Genomic DNA, 13,594 nt, shown 5'->3' on the forward strand with positions numbered 1-13,594 from the left:
ACTTTCCCGCTTAGCCCCGTCCAGAGAATGCAGCAGCTAAGACAGGTTTGGCCCAACGACCAGGAGGACTGGACTGATCTGGGGTAGGGAGCTTGCCACCAAGGGGGTAGGGCAGCGCAGTTAGGACAGAGAAGGGACCACCCATGACAACGATAGTCAAAAATGATCACTCTGGATCAGAACTGAGTGCTGAAAGGAGAGAAAGTGATAAGCATGATACCCTTATACACTTTCAGTAAAGTCTTGCAAACCACAGTGCCTGAAAGGAAGAGAGAGAGAGAGAGAGAGAGAGAGAGAGAGAGAGAGAGAGAGAGAGAGAGAAGTAAAGTATCTACCCTATAGACAGGCCACTGGGATGGGGGGAGGTGGATGGGAGGGATATTAGGGACATTGGTGGTGGGAAAGTGGAAGGGATGGGCCTTAGAGCCCTGTATGACTGAAACTTAATCATGAACAATTTTGTAACTGTGTAATTTCATGGTGATTCAATTAAAAAAATTTTTTTAAACAGGCTGGGTTTCAGGATATTTTATTGATTTGTTTGAGAAGTTGCTGTAATGGAGAATTTCTTAAAAAAAAAAAAAAACCTCTATTGATTGAGAGTCTGTCATTTACAATACTGTTGTGAATAATGGTTCCTTGTGCACATAATGCCAACACCACACCTATCACCATTGTACCCACCTTCCTCCCCCAAGGATTTATTTTTTAACTGTTTTAAGGGACTTTGAGCTTTAGGAATTCAGGACTCAGGGAGGGGACACTGAAACCTACTGAACCCTTGGTGACAATTCCCTCATAAAGGGCCTACGTAGTTGAGCAAGCAAATCAAATTGTGCTTCACAATGACAATGACAGTCATTGATAATGACATCAGTCAAGAGGTACCTCAGAGGCTCTTTGGGGGACACGAGGGAGTGGTATCCCCCATCCCAAAGCATTTTCACCCCGGGCTGTCTCACCCAGACACTGGAGCCAAAGCTCTTAACCAGTTTGCAGCAGACATGGAGAGTTTATCTTCCTGGCAAACGATGCTCCGGGCTGAGATGATTCTCCAAATCCTTCTGCTAGACACCCCAGGACCCCGGGGCAGAAAAGAATCTGTGCTCCCCTTCCCCTACCCCACCCCCCAAAAAATACCCAAAAGTGCCTTCGTGCCTGGTTGGGGCTCAACCATTAGAAATAATTGCTCTGTTGTCTCAAAAGTTGGGTAAATGACAGGAGCTTAAATCAATGGGGAAGAAAGAAGAATTTCAATTAATGTCTGCTCAGACGCAGATATTAGAGGAAGGTCCTTTAAAAGTCACAGTCCTGCTGCAGTGAAGTTTTGCGTTTCCTGTCTGAGATCTCGTGGTCTATGAATTTTACCTTTGACCTACTGGAAAATGCAGACTTTTTCAAATCCAGTATTTGCTATTACTAGGACTATCTACTATTCTGGCCCTGCCTCTTGGCCCCATTCCCAGCATTCTCCTAGCTCCCAGGAACAGGGCAGGCCGCCTGATGCAGCTGCCAGGCATTTGTGCTGAGTGCTCACTCTGTGGATGCGTCTTCTCCCTGCTCACCTGCATTTAGAGGGTCTCCATTCGCTGAATGAGAAAAACAGAGGAATAAGGCATCTGTCCGTCTCGAGATAGTCTTTGGTGGCATTTAACTGCATGTCACATCCAGATCAAAAAAGTGTCTGAGGGGCCAGAGCGATAGCACAGCAGATAAGGCATTTGCCTGGCATGCAACCAACCCGGACTTGATCTCTGGCTTCCGGTATGGTCCCCCAAGCACCATCAGGAACAATTCCTGAGTGGGAAGGGACCGGTATGACAATGATTGTTAGAAATGATCACTGTGGACAAGAATTAAGTGCTGAAAGGAGGGAAAGTGATATGCATGATACCCTTTCAGTAACGGTATTGCAAATCCAGTGCCTAAAAGGAAGAGAGGAAGAGAGAGAAGGGTGGGGGGAGGAGAGAGAGAGAGAGAGAGAGAGAGAGAGAGAGAGAGAGAGAGAGAGAAGAAACGTATATAACCCTGACTTATCCTGGGTGAACCATGAGCATTACCAGCTATGCCCGCCCCACCCCTCGCCAATAAAAGTGTCTCTCCAATATTACTAGAATCTATATCACACAAACATATGAACTATGGTGTGCCCATGTCAGCTGCCAACAAAATTGAGTGGGCCTAGCACCAGCCCCCACAAATTATCCCCACAGCTGCCCATTCTTTGTTTGCTTAGGGCCGTTGTCCCTGGATTTCCCCAGAAAGCTCTGTAACTGCAACAAGTGATGAGGAGCTGATTGAATGAGCAGCAGAAACTCCTGCTCATCTGCTTTGCCCCTTCCTGTAGAGTTTCTAAATTCAAATATGGATAGGTCTAAAATTTAAGAAACATTTACCCCACTGAAAAATAGTCCTGCTAGTTGTGAGACCTCAAGCCAAGTTCTACTGTGTCTCACTTGCCTGTTTCTGATTGTAAAACTGCCTCCCAGAACTCAACTCCTGAGCATCTCTCTTCCCCTTCTCATGCCTCAGTTTCCCCTTGTTTGCAGCTGTTTCATATCATGAGATTGCTGGTCCAGGGAAGTTGGGATTGTAACTCATGGTTATGGATCAGCATTGAATTGCATATGTCTGAGCCACAGTTGAGCTCCCTGGCTTGCTCTTTTGTCTTCACAGTATCCTTTCATTTTGGGACTGATGATGGCTGTGGTGTTTTCCACCTTGGTGTGTCTCAGCAGGCTCTACACGGGGATGCACACGGTCCTGGTAAGGCGTTATGGTGGGGTCACGGGGCCATTGTTTGAAGGGTATCCTGACCTGTGTGTCAAGGTGTGTCTCACATTATATACTTATAAATATAATGTGCACATTTAATTAAACAGATTGCGCATGTAATTATATTTCCCGTAAGCCAATGAGTTGTTACTTTATGGTACATGCTTAATAATAGTCATGAATCATTAAGATAATAGCAAAGAGGCGGAGTTAGACCATCAGGACTTTGAAGACTGGCCAGAAGGGAAATAGAGACTTGGGTCATTTGGTTTCATCTTGGCTTATTGAAGTTTCAGCTTGGCACCAAGAGCAGGAAGAATATCCAAGGTCAAGGATGTCAGCAGATTACAACCCCCTACACACACACTCGCGCGCACGTGCATATACACACACACACACACACACACACACACACACACACATTATTTTTAAGGCCAGGCTGCCCCAGTGTTTCTCTTCCTGGGGCCCGTGTTGGTTATCACAGTGGAGGTAGAGGAGGGGCAGGAGAGGATGGGAGGGCAGAGCAGCTGAAGTGAATGGGTTTAGGGGCAAGGCTGATCACAACGGGCAGATAATTGGAGAAAAGTAAGCCATACACACACACACACACACACACACTCACAATCATGGATCCTACAGATCGGCCTGCTATTCAGGAATCTCACAGAAAGGCCTGCTGTTCTAGCATTCTTGAGGGGAGTGTGGTTTGAGGGAAGTGAAGGTATCAGGAGACCATCTACATAAAAAAAAAAAGAGAGAGAATGTGCAGAAAATGGGAAAAATGGACTTTCTCATAAAGATGAGACAAATAAAATATTTACAAGTGTTATTTGATGAAGAATTTCTATCTGAAATAAAAATGAACTTTCAAAACTAAAAAAAAAAAAAAAGTCCATCCCCGGGGCTGGAGCTGAGGATAGTACAATGGGTAGGGCGGTAGGGCGTTTGCCTTGCACATGACTGACAGGGGTTTGATTCCTAGCATCCCATATGGTCCCCTGAGCACCACAAGGAGTAATTCCTAAGAGCAAAGCCAGGAGTAACCCCTGTGCATTGCTGGTGTCACCCCAAAAGATTAAAAAATAAATAAAAAGATAAAAGTCTATCCTCCCCCCCTTTTATCATCCCTTCCTCCTTACAAGGAGATTTTTTTTAAAGGCCAGGCTGCCTCAGTGAGGATGGCTGCAGTTACATCAGAATTCTATTTCTGGGTGTAGCTGCCAGTTGCCTTAAGTTCAAAGCTATATAAGGCTGGCCAGGCTTGACTGCACAGCCCTCTCGATCATCACAATTGGAGCAAGAGAGAGAGAGAGTTCTTTTTTTTTTTTTTTAGATTTTTTTTTCCCTTAAATTTTTATTAGTGAAACACCATGAGGTACAGTTGTAGACTTAAAGATTTTTGTGCTTGGGTTTCAGTTATACAATGATCAAATACCCATCCCTCCACCAGTGCCCATTCTCCACCACTGCTGATCCCAGTATAAGAGAAAGAGTTCTTGAAGGCCAGCCACACGTGCTAGGTGAAAAGGAAGCTCAGATAGAGAAGAGAGCACCAAATAAAGGGTGTTGTGAGGACCCTCCCAGGGTGGGAGAAGCATGCTAAAAGTAGTCTATAGACCAAACATGATTGCCACTCAATGCCCCTCTTGCAAAACACAGTACCCAAAAGAAGAGAGAGAGAGAACAAGGGGGAATACCCTGCCACAGAGGCAGGATGGGACGGCGGGGGGGGGGGGGGGGGATGGAGGGGGGATGCTGGGACCCGTGGTGATGGATGACGGGCACTGGTAGAAGGATGGGCATTTGATCATTGTATAACTGAAACCCAAGCACAAAATTTGTAAGTCTATAACTGTACCTCATGGTGTTTCACTAATAAAAAAAGAAAAAATAAATAAAAAACAAACAAAAAAATGTAACCTCCTTAAGGCAGATCAACATTCAGAATACTTTGGTAGCTATATCATATTAAACAAATGAACAAAGAAAAAAAAGAGAAAGAGTTCTTTAGAAAGGCATAGTTAATGTGGTCTGCATTGGGAAGCTCCAAAATGCCTATGAGTCAAAAACCTTAGGAGAGGATCCGCCCTTCACGGCCCTCTATTTCTCTTCCTGGGGCCCGTGTTGGTTATCACAGGGGAGGCGGAGGAGGGGCAGGAGAGGGTGGGAGGGCAGAGCAGCTGAGGCGAATGGGTTTAGGGGCAAGGCTGATCACAACAGGCAGAGAATTGGAGAAAAGTAAGCCAGGGAAAGGAACTCCTGACCGTGGAGACTCTTGGAGCCCATGAGGCACCCTCTCCATCCCACGCACCCTGAGTCACGGGGAGACAATGAGGGTGACAGGAGGGCGAGGGGCTGGCAAACATGGCAGGAATCAATGTGATATCATTATAATGGACATCAATGCACAAAATGGATATGGCAAGCTAACAATCTAAACTTTCATTACATTACTGTCCGTCCATACCTCATAGTGCCCAGGGTACCATGAGAACTTGGGGATCAAACCTGGGGTTCCCCCATGCAAAGCACTTGCTCTGGCCCTTGGAGTCATCTCTGTAGTCGTGATTAAGACCCTCTGGAGAGTTTTGGGCCACATCTAATGGTTCTCAGGGGTGTCCCTAAGACTTATATGCAGTAAAATGACATGCCATAACCATCCCGCTGGACCCCGTGCCAGGGCGCATCCCAGAGGGGAGCTAGTGAGCCCCTCCCTGCCCCAACGGACCCAGCCCCAGCAGCCGAAAACCTCCAGAACTCAACTGCCACCCTGCTCATGGCTGCTCTCCATACTCTCGGGCTAAGCTTCACCCACGAGTGAACTTTCTCCTGGACCACATTCATGACCACGTGACACTTCATAGCACACACACACACACACAGACAGACACTTACACACACACACGCACACACACACACACACACACACACACTACCCATACCCCAAGAGTAGTGCACCATATTTGGTGGGGTTAAAAGTAGAAGGTAACCAATCTTAGAGGGAAATATTTTTACATATATATATATATATATATATATATATATATATATATATTATAAGCACACAAGGCTCAATCTTCAACAACGCGTTAGTAATCTGTTATAGAAGGGCTTAGTGGCCCCTGGGTGAAATACAACTATCTTCACACACTTTCCTCTAAGGATCCCTTTCAGCAGTTTATGCATAACAAACGACACAAAATGAATTATTTCGGGTCTACTTTGGGGCATGGGTTGGGGTTTGGGATGGAAACATCCCAAATATGGTGGTGGGAAGATGTTATGGTGGTGGTATTGGTGTTTGAATATTAAATATAATCAAGTATTGTAAACTACTTTATAAAAATTTTAAAAATTAAAAAAAAGACTTATATGTAATACCAGGGATTGAATGAAAATAGGCCACATGCAAGACAAGCGCCTTTGTCTCTGTACTATCTCTCCTGCCCTAAGGTTTAAAAGAAAACAAGCTGAGTTTAGTACCAGGAGTTCTGCTCCATGACTTGGATGCCAGCCACACATGCTAGGGGAAAAGGGAGCTCAGATGGAGAAAGGAGCACCAAATAGAGGGTGTTGGGAGGATCCTCCCAGGATGGGAGAAGCATGCTGAAAGTAGACTATAGACCAAACATGACTGCCACTCAATGCCTCTTTTGCAAACCACAACACCCAAAAGGAGAGAGAGAGAACAAAAGGGAATACCCTGCCACTGAGCCAGGGTGGGATGGTGGGATGGGGGGGTGGGAGGGATACTGGGACTCATGGTGGTATGAAATGGTCGCTGGTGGAGGGATGGGTGTTTGATCATTGTATAATTGAAACCCAAGCACAAAAATTTGTAAATCTACAACTGTACCTCATGGTGTTTCACTAACAAAAATTAAATAAAAGAAGAAGAAGAAGACAAGACTACCCCGCTCTCTTTGCCCCTTTAGATACTAGCCTCAATATGGTCTAAATACTGGTCTTGATATGGTCTAGATACTGGTCTTGATAGACCTAGATACTGGTCTTGATATAGTCTAGTAACTGGTCTCAATACTGGTCTAGATACTGGTGTAATATGGATGAAAGGGATCTTGAAAACACTGTAGGAGCATTTGGGGGCCCTGTTAGTGCCCAGCACTTCCCACACTTGGCCTTGGTGCCTTGGCGCCTTGATGAGGTTGCCCGGGTTGTGGCTTCAAAGATAAAAGGGGAGGCAGGGAGGAAGACATTCTCCATCTGCATCCCGCTGCTGCTGCTGCTGCTGCTTCTGCTGCTGCTGCTTCGCATTAGTAAGAGGTTCTCTCCAACTGGAAACCCACAGACTGCAATTCGGAATGAAGCAGAATTCTCCTGGGTGCTTTGGTATTTCTTTTATCTGGGGCTACTTTTTAAATTTCCATAGGTTTGAAACGACCCTCGCCCTCCCCTCCCCCCCCATCCCTGCTCTCAAACAGGGTCTTGGGAACAGAATGCAGGTTAAAATTAAAACCAAAGTAAACTTGGGAATGTGGCACAGCAGAAGGGAGAAGAGAGAGCATAGAATACCCAGAGCGGGGAGGAGAAGAGAGAGAGAGGGAGAGAGGGGGGGGAGGGAGGGAAAGAGGGACTGGGGAGAGAGAAAGGGAGAGAGAGGGGGGAAGAGGGAGAGAGAAAGGGAGGGAGGGAGAGACGGGGGAGAGAGAGAGAGAGAGAGAGAGAGAGAGAGAGAGAGAGAGAGAGAGAGAGAGAGAGAAAGAGGAAGGAAGGATAGTTCCAGGGCTTTCTTTTTCTTTTTCAAGTGGTTATGGGAAGGGGGAACCAGATATTTGTGGGGGAAGATTCCTGAGGCCTGGCGTTCAGATGCAAGGAACGGGTACAACCTCTGTTGCTGAGGCTTCTGTCCTAGAAGAAAGTGGAGCTGGAGGCCCTGGTGACACCCCCCACCGGTCCACATCCCCCAGGACTTCCTTCACACCCCTCAACTTATTTCCTAAGCTCTTACATCCCATGTCAAGTACAGGCTGCGGGGGGGCCAGAGGCACGCCCCGGGGGGGCCGGGGTACCTAGTAGGAGGCAGAGAAGGGAAGGTTGGCTTTATTAGTAGGCTAGAATTGTCTGTGGGTGGGAGTCTGCTTTATTTAGCGGCAGCGTAATAAGCTCCTGCAGTGTGCCAGGGTTGGAGCTAGATCTGGGAGATACTGAGGTCAACAGAGCCTCGTCACCCTCCCCAGTCTCCAAGTCTATGGACAGAGGCAGATGTCTCAGCTGCTGGTTACTTGACTTCAGGGGAACTATAATTAGCCTGGGACAGCTGGGTCAGGTCAGGCATGACAGGCTCTCTCCCAGACCCTCACATGCTCCACACACCACCATTCACGCATGCTTCTCAGCCCCGGCCGCATATGTGAATCCCATGGAATGTTTTGGAATTCTTTTCTCTGAGGCCAGGGAGATAGCTCAAAGACTAGAGGGCGCGCTTTGCATGTGGGAGGCTGTGATTTGATTCCAGACCCTACCATCTTCCCCGCTCTTCCCCACCTCTGGAAGCAACCCCTGAGCACTGCATCAGAAGCAGCCCTGGAGTTGTCATAGGTGGCCAAAAAGGCACAAGTAAAATAATCAAAATGAAGACCGGAGAGATAATATAGTGGATAGGATGTTTGTCATAGACAACGGCCAACTCAGGTTCGGTCCCTGGCATCCCATTGTCTCTGAGCCCACAAGAAGCAATCCCTGAGTTCAGAGCTAGGAGTAAGTCCTGAGCACTACAAAGCGTAACCCAATAATAATAATAATAAACACACACAAACATTGTCCTCCCGTTGTTCATTGATTTGCTCAAGTGGGCCCAGTAATGTCTCCATTTTTGAGACTTTGTTGTTACTGTGTTTAGCATACTAAGTATGTCACAGGTAGCTTGCCAGGCTTTGCCGTGTGGGCAAGATACTCTCGATAGCTTGCCGGGCTCTCCGAGAGGGGCAGAAGAATCAAACCCGGCTCGGCCGGGCTGACTGCGTGCAAGGCAAACGCCCTACCGCTTTGCTATCACTCCAGCCCAATAATTATAATAACAACTATTATTATTAATATTTTTGGAGATCTTTGACCACCCACCCAATTTATAGTGGCAGCCTCATTTATAATAGCCAAACCCTGAGAGTCCCCCAGCTTTTCAAGGGTCCCCAGTAAAAGGAGAGGATTGCACCATCATATCCAAAAGGTGGAATCAACCCAAGTGTGGTTCACTGATAGATGAACTGATCAAAACACACTCATCCCTACATGCGTGGAGTATGATTCAGTCCGGAAAAAGGAAAGAAGTTACATTGCCAAAATTTGCCACATGGATTCACGTGGAAGACACCATGTTGCTTGAAATAAGCCAATCACCATTGGAGAAAGAGGATTCCATATATAGGAGCCCCGCCTCCCCCCCCCCCCCCCCCCCCCCGCCAAAGCCATCAGATTCCTAGAGAAAGTACAAGGACCATGGCCACAATGTTCCCCTGGGCCCGAGTTTCAGTGGGGCAGAAAGATAGCAAGTCTGGAGTGATGATGTGCAGCAATATGCAGGTTCCCCTGCATTGCACACTTTTACTGGCTGGGCCATTCTACTTCATGGGGAGGGGAGGGGGTGGAGGAGGGTGGGAAGGGGACGCTTTTTATTATCCCCTAGGTGCGTGTTTTCCTCTAGTTAGACGTGGAAGGCAGAACCTGAGCCTTGGCGTTATTTTCAAACCTCCTCTGCTGATTCGAAGGCGTGACTAGGGTTGAGAGTTGCTGATTAGACTCAGTACCCAGGGAGCTGAGCATGGGGGTGCCTGAACAAACTCACAGTGCGGGGTGGGGGAGGGGTGACGCCCACCCATCCACATTGCCACCCGCAGTGAGGAGTAAGAAGGTTTTCCCACTCTCCCTCCTGGCTTCAGGGTGCTTGAAGAGGAGGGGAATTTATGGAGAGCCTGAATATGTTTATTTCGTGGGAAAATCCACCACCCCACCCTCAGGTGAAAGGTCGGCTTGATGGCAAGGCAGGTGACATCCAGTCAAGCCAGCTCTAAGCTCTGCCTTGGGGGTGGGGTGAGGAGGGAAGGGGCTTCATCTCTACCTACCAAATCTCCTAAGCCAGAAGCTTGGGGGCTGCCCCTCCCTCTCTGTACCCCGTCGGACCAGGTAGTCACCCAGCCAAAGAATTTCTGACTCTCAGAGAAATAAATGCCACAGCTGTTTCCCTGGCCGCTGACAGAATCAGATTTCCCAGCCTGGGTCTGTTCCTTATAGGCAGAGATCTCGTCTCCTGTGCTAAAGAGGAAAGATTGCAAATGGTGCCAGCAGGTCTCTAGGGAACCCGGGGTGGGGGGTAGGGGCGGGGAGGCTGACCTTGAGGATAGGTCAGCGCCATTCATGGCAAAACACAAACGATGTTTTGTGGGTACCTGTGACCTCCTCAGACTGCTGATAGTAAATATTCCCTCACCACCCCCAACCCTGGGCCATCCATCCCGCCTCTAGACTTGCTGATCAAAAGAGAAAGTTCCGGGCTGGAGCAATAGCACAGCAGGTAGGGCATTTGCCTTGCATGCGGCCAACCCTGGTTCGATTCCCATCATCCCATATGGTCCCCTGAGCACTGCCAGGCGTAATTCCTGAGTGCAGAGCCAGGAGTAACCCCTGAGCATCGCTGGGTGTGACCCCCCCCCCAAAAAAAAGCGGGGGAAAAAAAGAGACAGAAAGTTCCTTGTTGCTCACACTAATGTGTTTTGTTGTTTATTTTTTCAGGATAAGTTTTTATTTATTTATTATTTTAAATTTTTATTTTTTAATAGAGACGAAAGCCACAACTGTTGCTACAACTCTAGAGTTGAACTTGATTAAAATAACACAACTCCAATATTAAAATCAATAGCACTGTCTGTAGCACTGTCCTCCTGTTGTTCATCAATTTGCTCAAGTGGGCACCAGTAACGTCTCACAACAAATTTTGAGACTTGTTGTTACTGTTTTTGGCATATTGAATACATCATGGGTAGCTTGCTAGGCTTTGCCATGCGATTAAAATCAATAAGTTTTTTTAAAAAATAAATTTTTTATGGACTGGAGTGATAGCACAGCTGTAGGGTGTTTGCCTTGCACGCAGCCAGCCTAGCTGAGCCGGGTTCGATTCCTCCACCCCTCTCGGAGAGCCCGGCAAGCTACCGAGAGTATCTCACCTGATGGCAAAGCCTGGCAAGCTACCCGTGATGTATTCAATATGCCAAACATAGTAACAAGTCTCAAAATGGAGACATTACTGGGTCCTCTCGAGCAAATCGATGAACAACGGGAGGACAGTGTGTGTGTGTGTGTGACAATGTTTTAAAAATTTCTCCATAAAAATTAAAAAATTCTTTTTTTTACTGGATCACTGTGAGATAGACCCTTCCAAAGCTGTGCCTGATTAGGTTTCAGTCACACAGGTTCACACTAATATTTGTGGAAGTCTTCTATTGCCCGTAGTGAAAAGCATCAAACCGTTGATTTCTAGAAAGAGATTTGGGGAATTGATTTTTGTCCTCGTTCCCAGAAAGATAAACCAACTGTGGTCAGCTGAAGGGCTTTTTATTTGTTTGCTTTTGAACTTTAGACAGTTTGGTTTTGGTTATGGGGCTACATGTGATGGTGCTCAGAGCTTAGTCGTGGCTCTGCATTCAGGAATCACTCCTGGCGGTGCTCAGGGGGCCATATGTGGTGCCGGGGATTAAACCTGGATTGGCCATGTGCCAGGCAAGCACCTTACCTGGGACACTATCGCTACGGCCCCTGTTTGTTTGCTTATTTTTTTTTTTTGCTTTTTGGGTCACACCCGGCGATGCTCAGGGGTTACTCCTGGCTCATGCACTCAGGAATTGCTCCTGGCGGTGCTCAGGGGACCATACGGGGTGCTGGGAATCGAACCTGTGTCGGTCATGTTGGCTGCATGCAAGGCAAACGCCCTACCCGCTGTGCTATGACTCCAGCCCCTATTTGCTTATTTTTTAAAGAGAGCATATAATGTCTAGGAGGGACTGGGTAACCCAAGGAATCCCACAGGAAGGGTCAAAAGCAAAGTGACCGAGGGAGCCTTCCTCTTTCTTGCTGCTACCCTGTTCACAGAATCAAGCTCCCAGAAACTTCTCTCTCAGAGCAAAGTTTCCAATGCCAGATTTGATTGAATTGAATACTACCAGTGAGCCTTGGCAGGGACCAGGGTTCACAGCCAACCAGGGTTCACAACCCGTTGGGTTGCAAAAGCAGTGCTCAGACAATGCAACCATGTCCCCACATCTGAGAATGCCCAGACTCATGTGGTCACCACCCACTTGGGTCAAGACTCCTTGAATGCAAAGAACAGATAACCACTTCAAACTCCCCAAAACTGAGAAGGACTTGTATTGTTATTGTTGTTGGTATTTATTTATTTATTTATTTATTGCTTTTTGGGTCACACCCTGTGATGCACAGGGATTACTCCTGGCTCATACACTCAGGAATTACTCCTGGCGGTGCTCGGGGGGCCATATGGGATGCTGGGAATCGAACCCACCCGGATTGGCCGCATGCAAGGCAAATGCCCTACCCACTGTGCTATCTCTCCAGCCCCATGTTATTGTTGTTTTAAATAATTATGGGATAGGCAGACAAAAGGGTAGGTGGTCTTTGGGAAGATGGGACCCACTCTGTAGCTCAGCTTATCTCTACATCTTTTCACATGGTGGAAACATGTTCTGGGCCCACCTCTATTCTCTGAGTTCCCAAGGGCTCCATCTTAAGTCTGTGTTTTGTTACTGGAAGGATAACAGTAGGGAGAAATTTAGGGGATGTCTTTGTCCATCCCAGTCTGGAAAATAAGTCTATTGCTAAATTGCTGTCTCAGGGGAACTTATGATAGTGATTGAACCAGTTGGGTTGGAATTCAGCCTGGAAGCTGGGGCTGAGTCCTGCAGTGTGGGTTAGAATTGGGATTAGGGTTGGGATTGAGTTTGGGGTTAGAGTAAGCATTGGGATTGGGGTTAGGGTTAGGGATAGGGTTAGGAATAGGGAGAAGGTTAGGATTAGGGTTGGTGTGTGGTAGGACTCTTGTGTGTATTTCACAAGTAGAGGGCAGGGGCTCTGTGATACCGTTCTACATTGACTTAATGATCTTTCCCCCACTCTTTTAATACTCACTTAGACACTGTGTATGTGTAATGGAGAGAGGAAGGTTATATATAATCAAATCACAAAAATCAAATGATATTTATGATGTCCAAAATGAATCAGCTTACCCAGAATTGAACCTTAAGTATTTTGACTAAAAAAGCTGTCATAGCTAATAGATTCACACAAAGCAAAAATTTCTCAGATTTTTGTTGTTGTTGTTAGATTAGTGAATATTTAGATGTGAATAAATTGTGAATGGTTGCTCCATCATTTTGAACTTGAATGAATTGAATTACTTCTCTGTGTTATTGTTCCTACATTACGAGACTCTGTGGATAATTATATAGATATTAGGTTTTATTTGCGAACTCAGTTTTTCCCACTAAGTATTGCTTTAGTTTTGGTTGCAGTTGGAGAATGTTGAAAAGGTTTCTCAAATATTAAATTATCTGCAGACCATACAAAACTGTTCTGGCTTTGGACTAGAGCATTTGGGGTGTGTTTTTTCAAGTTGTTTGAAACCACTTTAAAAAAAAAACTAACTTCAAACTGTTTTATTTAATATGGAGAAGAAAACTAATTGTAATAAAACTTGTATCCTCTCAAGCCTTCCTCTCTGCTGTAGCCTGTTGGAAACGTTGGTTATTTCGAGAAAAGGGGACTTTGGTTGTGCTACTGAGCACCAATCGCTTGA

General features: G+C 46.5%; 1 protein-coding gene across 1 annotated transcript in view; it reads left to right on the top strand.

Moving 5' to 3' along the window:
* The window catches only part of SGPP2 (sphingosine-1-phosphate phosphatase 2), a 78,569-nt gene that overhangs the window by 42,218 nt on the left and 22,757 nt on the right, over positions 1-13,594 (top strand). Inside the window, exon 3 of the mRNA XM_056111823.1 lies at positions 2,677-2,766. Coding sequence (XP_055967798.1) covers positions 2,677-2,766 — 90 coding nt within the window. The remainder of the gene's footprint in view (positions 1-2,676; positions 2,767-13,594) is intronic.

This window comes from Sorex fumeus, unplaced genomic scaffold (assembly GCF_029834395.1).
Source record: "Sorex fumeus unplaced genomic scaffold, SorFum_2.1 ptg000014l, whole genome shotgun sequence".
Classification (NCBI taxonomy): Eukaryota; Metazoa; Chordata; class Mammalia; order Eulipotyphla; family Soricidae; genus Sorex; species Sorex fumeus.